At 54.0% G+C, this 16,584-nt stretch overlaps 2 protein-coding genes across 2 annotated transcripts; one reads left to right on the top strand and one right to left on the bottom strand.

Moving 5' to 3' along the window:
- The first annotated feature begins 12 nt into the window (after positions 1-12).
- On the top strand, positions 13-6,645 carry BO94DRAFT_517798 (putative fatty acid synthase subunit beta). The gene is made up of 4 exons (XM_025610007.1): positions 13-5,313; positions 5,377-5,865; positions 5,923-6,038; positions 6,099-6,645. Exons 1-4 carry the CDS (start codon positions 39-41, stop codon positions 6,513-6,515), a joined length of 6,297 nt encoding a protein of 2,098 aa, XP_025467158.1. The 5' UTR covers positions 13-38; the 3' UTR covers positions 6,516-6,645.
- Positions 6,646-6,916: 271 nt separating this feature from the next.
- On the bottom strand, positions 6,917-10,144 carry BO94DRAFT_575629 (Zn(II)2Cys6 transcription factor). The gene is made up of 4 exons (XM_025615085.1): positions 10,042-10,144; positions 9,454-9,894; positions 8,557-9,409; positions 6,917-8,511 (listed from the first exon to the last, which is right to left on the bottom strand). Exons 2-4 carry the CDS (start codon positions 9,681-9,683, stop codon positions 7,021-7,023), a joined length of 2,574 nt encoding a protein of 857 aa, XP_025467159.1. The 5' UTR covers positions 9,684-9,894; positions 10,042-10,144; the 3' UTR covers positions 6,917-7,020.
- Between the last annotated feature and the right edge of the window lie 6,440 nt (positions 10,145-16,584).

Raw genomic sequence — 16,584 nt, forward strand, 5'->3', positions numbered from 1 at the left:
ACAACAAATAGTCCACTGCATCGCATCACTCGGCCGCAATGTCCATGCGTCCATCGGTCTCGGGATGCTGTCGGACACGGCGGGCGAGATCTCGCTGCAGCGGTCCGAGCCCCGAAGTGCCGGCTCATCAGCCCCGAGGCATCATGTATATACCACGCTGCACCACGAGGATGCTGCAATCACCATCAGCCATGTCGACGCATCCTTCCACGCCATCTTATGTCGATCTCGGCTCGCCTCCTAGTAAGGTAGACGATGAGATCGACGGTGTACCATTTTCCATTGCATTCAACGCGCTGAATTATGCCATTCGCGTGCCTGTGCAGATTCAAGTGGCCCTTGAGAATCGGAAACACCAATTCCTCGAATCGCTAGCTGCCAACTCCCCCTCATCCACAGCTACCCTGCTGCTGAGCTTTCTTCAACACCTGGTCAACGCGGATACAGACTCTGAAACCGTCCGATGTCTCCTCCAAGCATTCAGTCGCGACTTTCTCTCCTCAACTGATATCCACAGCCTCGTCGCAGCCCTACCTGAGCCATTACTCACAAAGAAGCACTTACTGCGCGCCTTCTATGCTGCCAACCATCATGCCGCATGGTCACCCTCAGTGCCACGCAGTGCCTTGCTAGGCGATGCCGAACGAGGCCTCCGTCTCGTCGCCGTCTTCGGCGGTCAAGGAGCCTCCAACCCGCGCTGTGTCCAGGAACTTCAGGACCTATACACCATCTACGCACCTCTGCTCACGCCCCTCATCGACGTCCTCGACCGTGAACTGACCCACCTGTGTCGTCACCCAGACACGGCTGCCTTCTATCACGGCCGCAGCATCCAACTCCGTATTTGGCTGGACCATCCAGACTCCGTGCCCGATCCGGAATACATCCAGACCGCTGCGGTGAGCTTCCCTATTATCGGAGCCATTGGCCTCGCTCATTTCGCCATTACCTGCCGCGTTTTGGACCAAACCCCCGGCCAGGTGCGGTCGCTCCTCCACGGGGTGACGGGCCACTCGCAAGGAATCGTCGTTGCGGCGGGTATTGCCCGCTCGGACTCGTGGGCTTCCTTCTATGAAAATGCTCAGCTGGTGGTCCGAACGCTGTTCTGGCTGGGGTATGAGAGCCAGCAGGCTCCAACAGCTCGGGAAGCGGTGTCTGCGACTCTGGTGGAGGAGTGTCGTGCTCATGGAGAAGGGATTCCGTCGACGATGCTGCATATTGGTGGTCTGTCCAAGGAACAAGTCGTCCAGATCGTCGACCAGAATAATCGTGAACTGGCCGCCCACCGTCAGGTATACCTGGCGTTGTCCAACACACGCGAGAGCTTCGTTGTAGCGGGTCCACCGCGCGCCCTCGTCGGTGTCCATCGTCGACTGCGCCAGCTCAAAGCTGATCCCGCACGCGACCAGTCGCGCATCCCCTTTGATCAACGGAAACCTGTCGTAAACCATCAGTTTCTCCCTATTTCTGCACCATTCCATACGCCGTACCTGCAGCAGACCGCACAGGCAGTCAAGAAGCGATTATCGGACTCGTGCTTTCAGGCAACAGAGCTTCGATCCCCGGTGTATCACACTCGTGATGGATCCATGCTGGAGGGAGACATCGATGTCATTTCCTCAGTAGTGGATGCCGTCCTCACTGACCCCGTTGACTGGTCTATCACCGTCCAATTCCCCAGTGGTACATGCGCCCTGGCCTTCGGGAAAGGCGTCGCAGACATGCTAGCACGAAACCTCGAAGGTCGCGGAGTCGGCATCATCGACAGCACACAGCTCACCCCAGGAAAGGCTGCATCCGGGGCAAGACCAGACATATTCGCGGGCCATCTCTCTCGCTCGCTTGTCCCACCCAGCTGGGAGGAAGAATTCCGTGCCCGGTTGATCCAAGCCAAGACGGGCGAAGTGCGAATCGTCACCAAACTGACCGCTGTGCTGGGAGCCCCGCCAGTGATTGTAGCGGGCATGACCCCTACGACAGTCCCGTGGGACTTTGTCGCTGCCATCATGAACGCGGGATATCATGCTGAGCTGGCGGGGGGCGGGTACTATAATGCAGAGAGCATGGAACAAGCCATCACCACTTTGGCTGCTAATGTCCCTCCCGGCCGGGGCATCACATGCAATCTCATCTATGCCAGTCCAAAGGCCCTGGGGTGGCAGATTGCCCTCCTCCGACGCCTGGCCCAGCCAGGTCCTTCCCCCGTCGAGGGCCTCACCATCGGGGCCGGAATCCCAAGCCCGGCGGTGGCCTCGGAGTACATCACCACCCTCGGCTTGCGGCATATTACGTTCAAGCCTGGCTCGGAGACAGCAATCGATCAAGTACTGGAGATCGCCAAAGCGCATGCTGACTTTCCCATCATCATCCAATGGACGGGAGGGCGCGCAGGAGGCCACCACTCTTTTGAAGACTTTCATGGACCAATTCTGCGCAAGTACGGCGCCATCCGGGCGTGCACGAATGTCATCCTCATCGGAGGGGGTGGTTTCGGCGAGGCCCAGCAGGTGTATCCGTATCTGAGCGGGTCCTGGTCGGTTCCGCATGGATACGCACCGATGCCCTTTGATGGGATCCTTCTAGGCAGTCGGGTGATGGTGGCTCAAGAAGCCCACACATCGTCCCAAGCCAAACAGCTCATCTGTGCTGCTCCCGGGGTGGAAGCTGATTCTCAATGGACGCAAAGCTACGTCCGTCCCGCAGGAGGTGTAGTCACTGTGCAGTCGGAAATGGGCCAGCCTATCCACAAGCTCGCCACGAGGGGAGTCCTCTTCTGGAAGGAGATGGACGAGCAGATCTTCTCTCTGCCCCGCGAGAAACAGCTTGGCGCGATCCAAAAACGCAAGAAGCATATCATTCAGCGTTTGAATGCAGATTACTTCCGACCCTGGTTTGGAAAAAAGGCTACCGGGGAGCCGGTCGAGCTGGAGGAAATGACCTATCAGGAGGTTCTGGAGCGGTTGGTGGATGTGATGTATCTCCGTGGCCAAGCACGATGGGTTCATCCGTCTTACACTCGTCTGGTGATTGATGTGGCGATGCGAACCCTGGAGCGACTTCGCCAACCACCCGTAGACGGAGTGCCCACGCCGGAAACACTGTCCCGCGATCCTCAAAGCTTCGTGGCTGATCTCCGCCATGTTGTCCCTCAAGCGGGCTCCGTCTTGCTACATCCCGAAGATAAGTCGTGGTTCCTGCAACGCTGTCGAGTCCCGGGACAAAAGCCCGTCAACTTCATCCCGGTTCTCGACCAAGATTTCGCGGTCTGGTTCAAGAAAGACTCCCTGTGGCAGTCCGAGGATGTAGATGCGGTCCCTGATGAAGACGCTGACCGTGTCTGCATCTTGCATGGTCCGGTGGCTGCTCGGTATGCCCACCGCATCGATGAGCCTGTTAAGGAAATCCTCGACGGCATGACAATCCCCCTGGCAGAAATGATAGAAGCAGAGTTCTACGGAGAGACTCCCATCCCATGGGCGAACGAGCTCGAGACAGCCAGTGTGGACCACCACCGCCTCCGAAATGCCCTCCATGTGGTCGAAATGGACCCAGGAGTATTCACATACCAGCCCTTGCCAGGAAAGAAACTCCCGGCTGCAGACCAATGGCTGGAATTTCTCGCCCACGAGACCAGTGGATGGATGCGCGCGATTGTATCTAGCCAGGACCTTCGCCGCGGTCCAGGACGACGTACAAACTGGCTGCGCGGCTGTCTCGTCCTCACATGGAACACGGTGATCACCATTAACCAGTCACAGTCATCACTGCTAGTCACTTGCGATGAAGACGGCGGCACATACCCCGTGGTATCCATGACCAGCACCGACGGCATTCAAATACTCGTGCAGGTATACCATCGATCTCCCCGAAGTACTACCCCGATCCCTCTCGAGCTGCAGTTCCTCTACAATCCCGAGGGAGGTACCCTGAGCGAAGTCCAAGACCAACACGACAGTCGTGTTCAGTCCTTCTACCACAAGCTATGGCTGGGGGAGAATCCCCCGAGTCTCGGCACCAACGGCACATACTATAATGGTCAGAAGATCCTCACGGCTGATCTTCGAGACGAGTGGGTATCTGTTATCGGCTTGTCCTATTCCAATCAGCGAGATCTATCAGCTGAAGGAAACTGCATCCCCATTCACGCCGCTATGGTTCCCGCCTGGGAGGCCCTAGTAGCACCGCTAGTGACTCCCCACCACGAGGGCGATTTGCTCAAACTGGTACATTTGTCGAACAGCTTCCAGCTCGAGCCTGGAGAGTCCTCCCTGCAAATCGGAGACGTAGTGGAGGTCTCCGCCTCAGTGCAGGCCGTCGTGGTGGATGAACGAGGGAAGGAAATCCAGGTTGTGGCCCAGCTGCAGCGAGAGGGCCGCCTGGCGATGACCATCACGTCTGCGTTCTTCATTCGAGGTACTTTCACCGACACCCACGAGTGTTTCAGAACTACCGAAGAGCCAGAGATCCTTCTGCACAAGACCACACCCGTCGACGATGCCATCCTCAGAGACCGGCCCTGGTTCCACGTTGACGATTCCGATTCCGCCTCTCTGATCGGAGAAACTCTCTCCTTTCAACTGCACACCCATGAACGCTGGACAAAGGGCAGCCAAACTCGCCGCAATATTCAGACAATCGGGGAAGTCTACAAACTTGGCCCTCGCGCTGGCACACGCGTCCGGGTCGGTGAAGTCCGATTCCAGAGTCCATCCACCCCGGGCAACCCAGTCCTTGATTTCTTGACGCGAAAAGGACAGAAAGCCCTCGTTCGTCAAGAGCTCGCTCAACCCGGTTGGCCTGGTCCGATAAGTTCCCAAACCGTGCAAATGCCCGCCAGCAGCGAACGGTATAGCCAAATCTCTACCGATAGCAATCCTATCCACACCGCACCCACATTTGTCCAGATTGCTCAACTCCCTGGCACCATCGTCCACGGCATGTACACCTCGGCTGTGGCCAGCAGCGTGCTCGAGCATCTGATCGATGGGTGCGACCCGCGACGACTGCGGCGTTGGTCTGTCCGATTTGTCGGAATGGTCCGCCAGAGCGACAAGGTCACAGTCCGGTGTCGCCACATCGCCATGATTGAGGGTCGAATGGTGCTAGACATCCAGGCCTTCCGACAGGGCGACGACAGCGAAGAGGAAGAAAAGGTCCTCGACGGCGAGGCCGAGATCGAGCAGCCTCCCACAGCGTATGTATTCACCGGACAAGGTAGCCAATCGCCCAACATGGGAATGGACATCTACCGGTCTAGCCCAGTGGCCCGGCAAATTTGGGACGAGATGGACGAGTATTTCCGAGACAATTACGGTTCGCCTCCCCCCATTCACCTTTTTGACCCCATTCCCATACTAACCCCCACCCAACAAACAGGCTTCTCCATCCTGCAAATCGTCCAAGACAACCCCAAAGAACTCACCATCCACTTCGGAGGTCCCCACGGCCGACGCATCCGCGAAAGATACCAAGCCATGCGCGTCGACAGCATCTCCCCAGACGGCCAACCGATCAGCAAACCAGTCCTCCCCGGCCTGACCTCCACAACCCGCTCACATACCTTCCGCGAGCCCCGAGGCCTAATCTACTCCACCCAATTCGCCCAACCAGCCATCACCATTCTCGAAAAGGCCATCTTCGAAGATATGCGCGCCCGCGGACTCATCCAAGAAGGGGCGCCGTTTGCAGGCCATTCCCTCGGCGAGTACGGCGCCCTAGCTTCAATCGCGGAGTTCATGCCCTTCCCGTCATTCATGGACGTGGTGTTTTATCGCGGTTTGGCTATGCAATTGGCCATGGAGCGTGATGAGGCCGGTATGACGGAATACTCTATGGTGGCGGTGAATCCTAGACGAGTTGGGCCGGGTAAGTATCCCATCGAATCCAGCAAGGAGATATATGCTAATGATCGTTCGGAATCAGCAATCACCGAATCATCCATCCGTCGCATCATCTCCATGATCGCAAAGCAAAGTAACCGACTCCTCGAAATCGTTAACCTGAATGTCTCGGGCGAGCAGTACGTCTGTGCAGGACACGTAAGTCCCCATCCATTCCCTTAGCCAGCCCAATCTAATCAAAGGAACTTGACTCACCAGCTCCGCAACATCCACGCCCTAACCACCGTCCTCAATGAACTTTCCCACCTCCCAACTGACCCCTCACACCTCCCCACTGGCTCTGACTCCACCCTCCTAAACATAATAACCCAAGCCCTCACCACCGCCGAAACCATCCCCAAACCCATCCCATTACTCCGAGGCATAGCAACCATCCCTCTAGTCGGGATCGATGTCCCGTTCCACTCGTCCATGTTAAGGGACGGCGTGCCCGGGTATCGACGTTTCCTGCAGGCGAAGGTGCGCGAAGAAGATGTGCAGCCTGATGTTTTGGAGAAGGGGTATATACCGAATGTCACGGGCAGGAGGTTTCGGTTGGAGAGGGGGTATGTAAAGGAGGTGGGGGAGTTGACGGGGAGTGAGGTTTTGAAGAAGTGGGAGGGGAAGATGTGTTGAGTTGTAATTTGTGAGTGAAATGGTATGATATGATGTGTATGTATTGATTGTTGAGCGTTGCTTTGAGGGTTATATGTTGTTTTGTGTTGTGTGAGAATGGAATGTGATTTTGAGTATTGTCTGTCTTTGGTTTGTAGGTCATGGTCATATGGAAGGGTCTTTTTTGTGGTAGTAAGATGGAAATGTCTAGTAAGATAATGAAGGAAGATAAAGATCTGATTAGTATTGATGAAATTCGACGAGACCACTTGATCAGTGGGAATATGTAGATGAAGTGACTTGGAAGTGACTGGAAGTGGAACACCGGCAGGGGTCACGTGATGGGTAGTGGGCAAGACCAGGAAACCGGTCAGTACTTTAATTCAGGAATTATGGTTACAGAGATCTAGAAGACTTTGATTATTGCAGGATATAGATATATTAAGACAAGTATTTTCGAATTACAAGCCCTTCTACTATGAAGATTAATATTCAACAGTATATTTCGCTAGAAATGCTGAGAGCATCACGAAGCCGGAAGAAAAAACTCCTCCGGAACTGTCAAATCCCGCAGGTCACCATTCCATGCCTCTGTCATGTCCTGGTCAGGAATAAAAAACGGATACAGTCCTCCATCAAGTCCCTCCTCAACCCCCTGCGGGGTTGACGGGAAGAAGTTCATGGGTAGCGGTATAGACGGGGCATCCCCCATAGCCGTCAAGATGCCTGGGGATGACAGACATCGGGAGGCAGAGGGCATAGGCAACGCGTCCTGTAGAAATTTTGACAACTCGTCGTCCGCTCGGATAGGCCGCATGCTCCCACTGCTACTGCTGCGCCGACTGCTCTGATCGTGCTCCTCAGTGGATGAGAGGCGAGGCACCGACCCGTTCGAAGCCGGGAGCGATAGGCTGTTCAACGTCACGGTTCTTTCGTCGGGGACTGTCCAGGATGCGGTAGATGAGTCCGGATTAGTCGCTGCCGCAAGGAAATTCCCATCATCAAAATTCGTCGGATACATCCTACGGCGCTTCTGAGGGGGGGAGTCTGACCGCGCGCGGTGGGATGGGGCTCGGGACGCAGTCGGAGACGTCTCATGACCCCGAGTCGAAGCGAATGGATACAGGTCAGGAGAACGCGATGGCAGGGCCTCAAAATGATCCTGAAAAGACTTGGCAATGTCGCGGTACCACTGAATACCCTCATTCACCTGATGCAGACAAGATGTCGGCAGGTTCGCATCGCAAAGAGGGGACAGAGCCTCTGCGACACCGTCAATCAAATCCAAATCCTCCAACAGATCGGCCGTCGGATGGGCCAGAAACGACGCAAAAAGCCCATGAATGCTAACCTGCGGGTAGTGTCGGAACAACCGAGCAAGCAGCGAGATGGACGCTTCGGTCTGCTTGGTCTGGAACACCTCGCAGATGGTGCGGAGGGCCGCCCGCGAATTGGCCAAGGCCACGTGCTGGCTGCTTTGGTCGCTGGAAAACCGATGCACCAACACTTGGCCGATGTGAAAGGCGTATTTTAACTCAATGCGCCAGCCCTCGAGGGCGGACATCTCAGAGCTCGATTGGGTCAGCAGCGACCCGTTGCGGGCGTACCAGCTGCGGGTCATGCTGTCCAGCTTGGCAATCTGACTCTGGCGATAGGCGGGGCCGCGCCGGAAGGCTCGGGCCGAGTATAGATAAATGTAGATCTCTTCCCACACCGCCATCATGTGGACGTGGGCCGTCCGGTAGTGCTGCACCAAGCTCTGGCCCGCCATGGTGCGCAGGAGCTGCACGTCGGAATCATAAAAGTGCAGGTCGAACGGTCGGCCCGCCATGTAGGTGCGCTGCTTGTCCATGACGAAGACGGCCCAATACAGATCGCGTCGCTCCTCATCCGCCGTCGAGAGGCTGCCATTTCCAGAATTACACTGCTGCAGTCCCATGGACTTGACGGCCTGGGACGTAGCGTGGCAAACCGTATCGAACACCCGGCTTTCATGGTATTCCCGAGCCACCATGGCCTAGTACATGTTAGTCAAGGCGGCAGCCATCACGAGCAGACTTACTAGGGTAGCCAAGGCTTGACCGCAGACCAGACGGGGTTGCTGAAAAGTGCTCAGCCGTTGAAAGGCTCGGAAAGAGTTGTTTAGGAAGGCAGGAAGTAACTCATCACTCATGCCCTTGGGACAGGTGCGATCCATGCGGGTGAGGCGGGAGCGTAACCCCAGAGCGAGCACGATGATATTGTTGAAACATAAATGGTACGCTTCGTCCGACCGGGACGATCCATTGGTGTAGTAGGAATTGATCGCCTCTTTCAAGCAGTATTCGTTGAACACGGGTATCGTGACATTAAAGTGCTCGAGGTAAACAGGGAGACATGTCTCGAGGAGTGAGCGCGGTGGCGATGCCACTGCTTGCCCATCCCCGGTGATTGGAGAAAGGTGGAGACCTTTCGTGAAGGGATATAGTTCGTATTTTGTCTGTAACGTGGATTGAAGGGCGCCGGCCTCCGGCGATGCGAACAACACGGCCCGTCCTTTGTGGGCGCTGGAATCCTGATCCTCAACACCCGCATTCCGCATCTGCTCGAGTAGACTGGCTAGGGTTCGTCGAGAATTCTCAAACAATGATCGCGCGCCAATATGACCCAAGGACTTGTCCCGTCCTGCGGGAGATGAGATGACCCCCCGGGGATTGCTTCGATTACCGCCGTCCCAGTAGCTGGCATAGAAGATTGACTCCATTTCTTCCACATCCGGGCCTGGAGAGAGCTCCGGAAGAAGCAGCGTGCTGGATCGCGACGAATCTGTAGCCGCCACAGAGGCAGCTTGTAGCGCCGACACATTCTGCACGAGGGTATTGATCGCCTGGTCGATAGAATCCAGACGAGAAGCGAGGCCCGAGACATCCTCCACACTAACCAGTCAGCATATGTCTGTGACCACCAGTCAGGAACCTACAGCTGCTTGACATGATTGATCCGTTTCCCCCGATTTGGAAACTCGCAAGGCACCCCGGCCTTCAGGCAATTCGAGCACTGGGGGATCTGCCGGTCGCAGCGGACCTTGCGTGTGCGACAGTTTTCGCAAGCGGCAGTGGCCAAAGGCTCCTCGGCCTCCTGGGAAGGTGATGAGCTGCGACGAGTGCCGTTTGATTCGCGCCCGTTGGCACGTCCCCGTTGTGGTGCCATGGCTGGTCGTATTCAAGTCCGTGCTCCGCCACGCGGGAGTCTCACCCGTTGCGATCCCGGCTGCCGTGGTTGTTATAGGAGGGTGCCAAGGGAGCACCGTACAACATCCATGCTGGACCGAGGATGACGCGGACAGCCCTGATACCGATCTGGCTGGGCAAAAAGGGATGCCGGGTCGGGAAGGGTCCAAACTGCAGGCGCTAGCTATCACCTAATCGGATCCAACGTGCGCATCATTAGTCCCACGGCAGTGTCAAGGATGAGGGGCACAGGTGAGAATGGGGGGATGGATGGATGGGGGAATGAGGGGAATGAGGGGGGTGAGGGGTGACTGAAGAAGACCACGCCATGGTCCTACCTGGTAGAAGACAAATATGAGCCTCGATCGGCTCCGAAGCGATGATATCGGAGGATGGTGGATGTCTGGGGGATGGAGGGACGGAGAGGATGGAGTGACTGGGGGGACAGAGGATGTGGATGGATGGCCGAGGCGGTGGCAGGATGGCTCAGCCGTCAGGTGTCAGCACTAAGGCCCGGGTTAATTACCCCCCCGGGCCGGACGAGAGGATCGGCCCTGCCCGGCTATATCTGGCTTAGGCGGCCCTCATCCCTGCTAGTCCAGAATCCAGATATCCTCATCTCTTCATCCTACGGGTTTCGCCAGAGGGTCTCAGGATTTCCACAGACAGAGTAAGCCGGCTGAATACCATCGTCTCCCTCTACGTACATCTGGGACTTTTTCTGTCTCATCTATCTTTCTATCATACATCTGGAATCGCCGCAGGTCAAATCGGCATGCTTGCTGACGGAGGGTCATTTGGGACCTTCCCAACGGGGGCATAAACGCCCCCATTCGCCGGGGAGCCGGACCACCTTCCGACTATATGCAGAATGATCCCAGCGGCCAGCGCGTGACTTGCATTCCGCATGGTATAACAGCTTCGAACGCCCGTCAGCCGGAAGGATTTTGTATCCTGGCCAACCCCGATTGCTTTTGGCGTGTTACATCTACCCTACACCCTGTCGGCTCGGTTCCAGTAACAAGCATCGTCGGTCCTCGGATTGGTCGGTCTCCGGTGAGAGGGTCATCGCTGAAGGATCAAGATAACAGCCATCATATAGCCCCATAGCTCTTATTGAGCCTATCGTGGACGCGGTGGACCCGTCGTCTCCCCGTCGATCACGATAGGGTCTCGGACATTTACCCTCCAGGCCGGGCTAGTGCGGAGCAGCGGAATCGGGCTCGGCAGGCCCGTGGGGACAGACAAGCACGATGGCCCTGTTTCGTCCTTTTAGCCGCAGCCCTGTGAGACCTTGGCCGTGCCAAGCATCCACAAGAAACGGGTGTGGCGGAGGACTCGTTATTTCCGACTGCTTAGCCCGACCCACTGGCTTGGCATGGCGATTTCTCGGCGTTGGATGTGGCCAGTATCTAGCCGACCAGGTGCAATGCCTGAAGTTCCAAAACCCGCTGGACCCGATCGGCGTGTCATGAGCTGCTACATTGCTGGATGGGGAAGAATCTGGCCTGCCGACTGTGGAGATCATGTGCATCGCCATCGGTTGGCTTCTAGACTTGGTCCGACCGAAACGTCTTGCCATCAACCCCGGATGATCCTGGTAGTACTGATACAGCACTCCGCATTCCCCTCACGAATCACCACCAGCTGGATTTCACTCGGAAAGATGGCCTTCCGAACCTGTGGCTCCTCAAGTGGACGTAATCTTCATTCGAGATTAGTCGAGCCTCGCGCTTGACTGGCCAGCAACCTGATTTCCATGCCGTCAGCTGCCGATCAGCCAAGTCCTTATCGACACAGGGTGAAGTCACTGGCCTTGCAAGGTGAGATGTTGTGGTAAGGATTCGATAACATTCTGAGGGGCTGTTGAGGAGGAATCCTGCAGGATGCCTCTGGGGGAGGGGGAACAAGCGGGTGGCTCCTGAATGGGGGTAGTGTTGAAGTGTGGATGGGGAAAGGAAGCAGGAGCAGAAAGCATGAGGAGAACCGAAGGAAACGATGGATGCCTGTGGCAGGAAGAGCAACGGATCGGGAACTCCGAAACGGGAAGGAACACAACGTCCCGGCGCTAGGCCTAATGGAGATGTTCGCTTTGATCGGAGGACATCAATCTATTATTAATTGGTGATTCGGACTACTCCTGTCAGATGACTTGACTTCTATGTAATATGGAGGGTTTCACATTGTAAATGGGGTAAGTGTACAGAGTATTATACTCGATCATATGTCCAGGTAATGGAAAGAATGAAGGGATATGGCATAATTCTTTTGCTATTTATAGAACAGGAGGTGAAACTATGAAGTGCGGAATCAAACAGCTTGCAGGAAATACATGAACTAGCTTATGATGTGCTTGCACGTAGCGTAAGCATACCCAGAGACTTATACAATAGAGAAATGTCATAATTCTCTAAAGTGATCATGGCATTGTAGCCCAGTAATATATTTCCGAAGCACCAATCAACCAAACCCACCTCCTATCACGCATCACCAGCCACCAACGCATTCCACAGACCAGGAAACTTTCGAAAATTAAGGATATCCTCAAGCGAATACCGACGGATAACCCCTCGCACCATCGCGCCTTTTGCAACAAGCCACTCAGCAATCTGAAGTCTGCTTTCATCTAGAGCTCTGCCAGGACGGTCATAAAAGGTATCCGTATCTAGCAAAATATGGAGAGGCGTAGGACCATGACCCGGAAATATGGGTGCATCACAAGGCTCAACACCAGTGCTGGCAGTGATATCTACCCCGCGATCGATCAGTAGTCGGCAAATTTCGACATAACCACCCATGGCAGCAAGGTGAAGTGGCTGACCGGCCCATGCACTGCCTTTGTATAAACCGGTGGGCTTGCGTTCATTGTTATTCCACTGCTGCGTTACGGCATGGGCATCTGCCCCTGAGTCGAGAAGAGCCCTGACTATGTCTAGGTGGCCGTAAAAGCAGGCGACGTGTAAAGGACGCCAGGCATAATAATCGGGACTCTCGGTATTGGCGCCGTGTTTTAGAAGGGTGTGGACGAATTCGGTAAATCCATAATTTGCTGAATGGTAGAGAGGGGCTACCTCGTAGAATCTCATCTTCAACGGGGTGTTTGGGTCGATGCCGTGCTTCAGGAGATGTTGAACCATTGGTACATTGTAACACTCGACGGAAACTTGGAATATTGTCTTTTCGGAATCATTCCGCTTATTTATAATGCTTGAAACGTAGTTCCTTGTATCAGTCTTGTCTGGGTTGGTGTCTAGCGGGACCAGTCTCTGGAAGGCAGCCGTCTTTTGCGAGAAGCCGGCATGGTGGGCGGGAAGCCAGCCGGCGTCGTCGAGTGTGTCAATTCTCGCACCACACAAGAGTAGATGGTCCACTAGGATGGAGTTGCCATGTTCCGCAGCAAGATACAATAACGTCTGCCCCTTTTCATTCCTCTCGTCCAGGGCATTTGCTCGTCGTAGGCATGTGCACAGGCATGCGATGGGATCGGACTCATGCCAGATTTCATTAAGGAATCGTGACCAGTGATGCTCGTTTGGATGGTGCAAGGCGTGTTCCAGAATACGGCGAAGATAATCGGTGCTTTGGAAAACAGCAGCGCTCCGTATAGGATCAAAAGTTTGGGGTGAAGTAACGTATACATCAGCCCCACACTTCAATAGGATTTCAAGCACGGGTTCCATCTCACAGGTTCTCGTTGCAATAGTAAAAGCGGATCCACCCACGTCGGGTGGAATGCAATTCACATTCATCCCAGAAGAAACTAAGCGCATGAGAATATGCTCGAAGCGTGCGTAAAGCCTGGTTTCCTCATGTTCTTTCCGGGAAAGAGCTGTATATGCCTCCACGAGTGTAACCAAAGAGTTGTCAGATACATGGGCCCCGCGGTCAAGGAGCATGTCTACTGCATCCTCTTGTAGAGCAGTGATGGCTTGGTCAAGCAACATATCAGGATCTAGGTCATTCGGAAACGTAGCACCGTATTCGAGGAATACCATTGTTAGCTTCCATTGCCTGTTTTGTAAAGCCAACTTTACAGGTGTGAGGGGCGTTCTGATGTTCTCGCCGGCAGACCGATGATTCTTGTTGCCCTGCTCAGTTGGATTGATATGGTTGTCGATATTCTGGTTGATGGTGTCCTTGTTCAAGTCTGTTTTCTTCCCCCCGAGGATCAAAGAGACCGTTTCTCTTAGGTGTCGTATATCATGATTATCTTTCGGGAGTGTTGCCAAATAATGGAGTGGCGTAAGCCCGGCCTCATCCGCCACGTCAACTAGACAGCCAGCCTCAATAAGCAATTTGATGATCGAAGGACAAGGTTGTAAAACAGCATAGTGCAAAACATTCCTTCCAGAGGAGTCCTTCAGCAGCGGATCCGCTCCCTTGGATAGCAGCAACTGAACAATTTTCGAAGTAATGTTAAGGCACGTTGTGTCGAATGTCCGACGCGACGACCGAAATCCAAAGGCCTGCATCAGGGCGGTGGCGCCATTTTCCGTTGGCTCGCACTTGTGCTGGCTAAGAAAGCGATCTCGGATATGGAGATAGCCTCTGTTACGGGACGAGACACCGACAGCTTGATTGACATCTGCACCCCCTTCAATAAGCGCGTCGATTGTGTCAACAAACCCATTTAATACTGCCTCGTGTAGGGCAGTTCTCCCATGCAGGTCAACAGCAGTGGGATTGGCACCATTTTCCAACAAGCATCGAACATAACGAGGGTCTTTTCGGCACGCTGCCACATGTAATGGAAGGCCATGGCTGGTATCAGCGCCAGCCTTCACCAGAAATCGAGCCGAAGAGAGTTGTTGGTCTCGAATTGCCAGAAGGAAAAGAAACGATTGCCAGCCTCTTGGATCCGCCAGGCGCATCTCAGCCCTGAAATCAGGTATTCTTGCTTCAGGTCCGTTTATAGCTGCTTGTTTTGACATTGTCCTCCAAATGTTGCACGCGACCGGGTCATCAAAGCAGTCCCTGGGCCATATCGTGTTAAAACCGGCATGTTTATCCGAGCCATTTGGAATTCGTAGATAGGTTACCAGTAGGCTATGCAGATGTTCATCTCCCGCAGCTGCAGTCACTTGTATAGGACTGGTACTTTCGGCGTATGATCTTATATCCTCCCATGACATACTGCACAGCGTAGGCTCTGTAAACCTTGACTTCGGATGATGCTCTAGTAACTCCTGGGAAACATCGGCATGCCCGAGAAAGATAGCCCAGTGAAGAGCTGACCACCCGAGGGTGTTCCTTATAAGATGGTTTGCACCCTTGGCGAGGAGAAAGCGTATAATATCGAGATTTCCAATATATACTGCCCATAATAAAGGAGTCCATCCTTGCATATCCTTGCTGTTCACATCTGCTCCATTGCGTACCAACAACTTAGCGATAATGAGATGGCTTCTGGCACAGGCCCAGTGTAGAGGAGACCATCCGCGGGAGTCGGCCGAATCGACACACGCCCCCCTCCGCAGAAGAATTTTTGTGATGTGTTCCATGCCCCAATAAACAGCAATGTGCAGCGGGTCTTGACTCTGGGGCAGGGAATTGAAGAGTTGCCCACCAGTATATCCTCCAGAGAATTCCACTTGATATTGGAGAGCTTGGAAGGCACTGTCTCGAAGTCCTCGATTATCAAGTAGCCTCATTATTTGCCTGTCAAGCGTAGCTTCAGCTTTCTTTCCGATAAAATGATGCCCCCAATATTCTGCGGAGTAGTCAAGAAAAGGCAATGATTCAAAGCGTTGCATTAACTCGCCATGACTCTTGCAAGGGCCTGTTGCTAAATGGTCCATGGAGAGGTATTTCAGGCTAGTCTGAGCAATATCCAGGGAGGTGTCACTTTCTGAGAACATACGCTCTCGGAAGTACTCATATGCGGAGGCGTGTACCAATCCAAGTGTATCATCGACTTGATCTATTACCACTAGGCCTGCACAAACACGAAGGAGTAGATAGGCGCTTGGCCTATTGTCTGACTGGGGTTCCTCGTTATCATCCACGGCGAAGGCGCTAGCAATCTCTTCCACTCTTAGCCGCCTTTTGGCATAGGTGATCCAAGCGAGCAGTAGTCGGACCAGGGAGGCCTTGCTTTCCGACTGGGCAGATATTCGTCTTATAGTCACATCAAGCGCTTGCCGTATGCCTAACGGTGGACCAGTAAGGACTTTGTGCATTTGACTCACCGTAGTATAACCCAGGACTTCATCAAGGATGATACTAAGGGGAAGGAACCTGGTATTTCTTAGCATGTGCAACGCAGTCGCGGAAGGCTTGGTCGTACCGATTGTTGCTCTTTGAAATGACACCATCTATTAGACAACTTTCTTGTTTTAGCCGATCGACGATATCACTTTCCTGAATCCGATATTCAGTATATAGTCTTAAGTCGGCTATATTGCTTCGAATCTCAAGGTGAGTAGTTGGTTCCATTATTTTGCGAATTCGTGGTAGATCTCTGCTCATTACCATGACCTGGATACCCGAAGCTGCAAGAGAGAGTACAATTTGGAGAAGCTCGGTTGGGTCCTCTAACTCATCAGGCGCATCCAATACCATGTAGAGAGGGTGTTTTGAACTGGCTGTCATGATTAAGCGAGCTACTTCTTTGACGCTCGTCAGCTTACTAGGATCTTGACATAGATCTTTCAGCGTCGTGATTACTTCCGGACTTCCATGCTCTATCAGTTGACGAAGTAAACAGTGGAGGATTTCAAGCGTCCTTTGCTGTCCTCGTGACGAAACGTCACAGAAGAAATATATCACCTGGAACCCTCTCGAAGCTCGTTCTTCAAGAAGCCGATTTATGGCAATTGACCTGGATACATATCAGCATATCAAGCTTCCACCTAGTGTAAGCTCTGTATCTCGGTTGGATA

The sequence above is a fragment of the Aspergillus sclerotioniger genome (genome assembly GCF_003184525.1).
Source record: "Aspergillus sclerotioniger CBS 115572 chromosome Unknown BO94scaffold_15, whole genome shotgun sequence".
Taxonomy (NCBI): domain Eukaryota; kingdom Fungi; phylum Ascomycota; class Eurotiomycetes; order Eurotiales; family Aspergillaceae; genus Aspergillus; species Aspergillus sclerotioniger.

What these genes read in the sequence shown, in the direction of transcription:
- BO94DRAFT_575629 (XM_025615085.1), bottom strand. Translation starts at nt 9,683, where the DNA reads ATGGCACCACAACGGGGACGTGCCAACGGGCGCGAATCAAACGGCACT. An exon ending in ATCAATCATGTCAAGCAGCT is followed by an intron (nt 9,410 to 9,453) that starts GTAGGTTCCTGA and finishes CTGACTGGTTAG; the next exon opens with TGTGGAGGATGTCTCGGGCC. An exon ending in GTCAAGCCTTGGCTACCCTA is followed by an intron (nt 8,512 to 8,556) that starts GTAAGTCTGCTC and finishes AACATGTACTAG; the next exon opens with GCCATGGTGGCTCGGGAATA.
- BO94DRAFT_517798 (XM_025610007.1), top strand. Translation starts at nt 39, where the DNA reads ATGTCCATGCGTCCATCGGTCTCGGGATGCTGTCGGACACGGCGGGCG. An exon ending in GTATTTCCGAGACAATTACG is followed by an intron (nt 5,314 to 5,376) that starts GTTCGCCTCCCC and finishes CCCAACAAACAG; the next exon opens with GCTTCTCCATCCTGCAAATC. An exon ending in TCCTAGACGAGTTGGGCCGG is followed by an intron (nt 5,866 to 5,922) that starts GTAAGTATCCCA and finishes GTTCGGAATCAG; the next exon opens with CAATCACCGAATCATCCATC.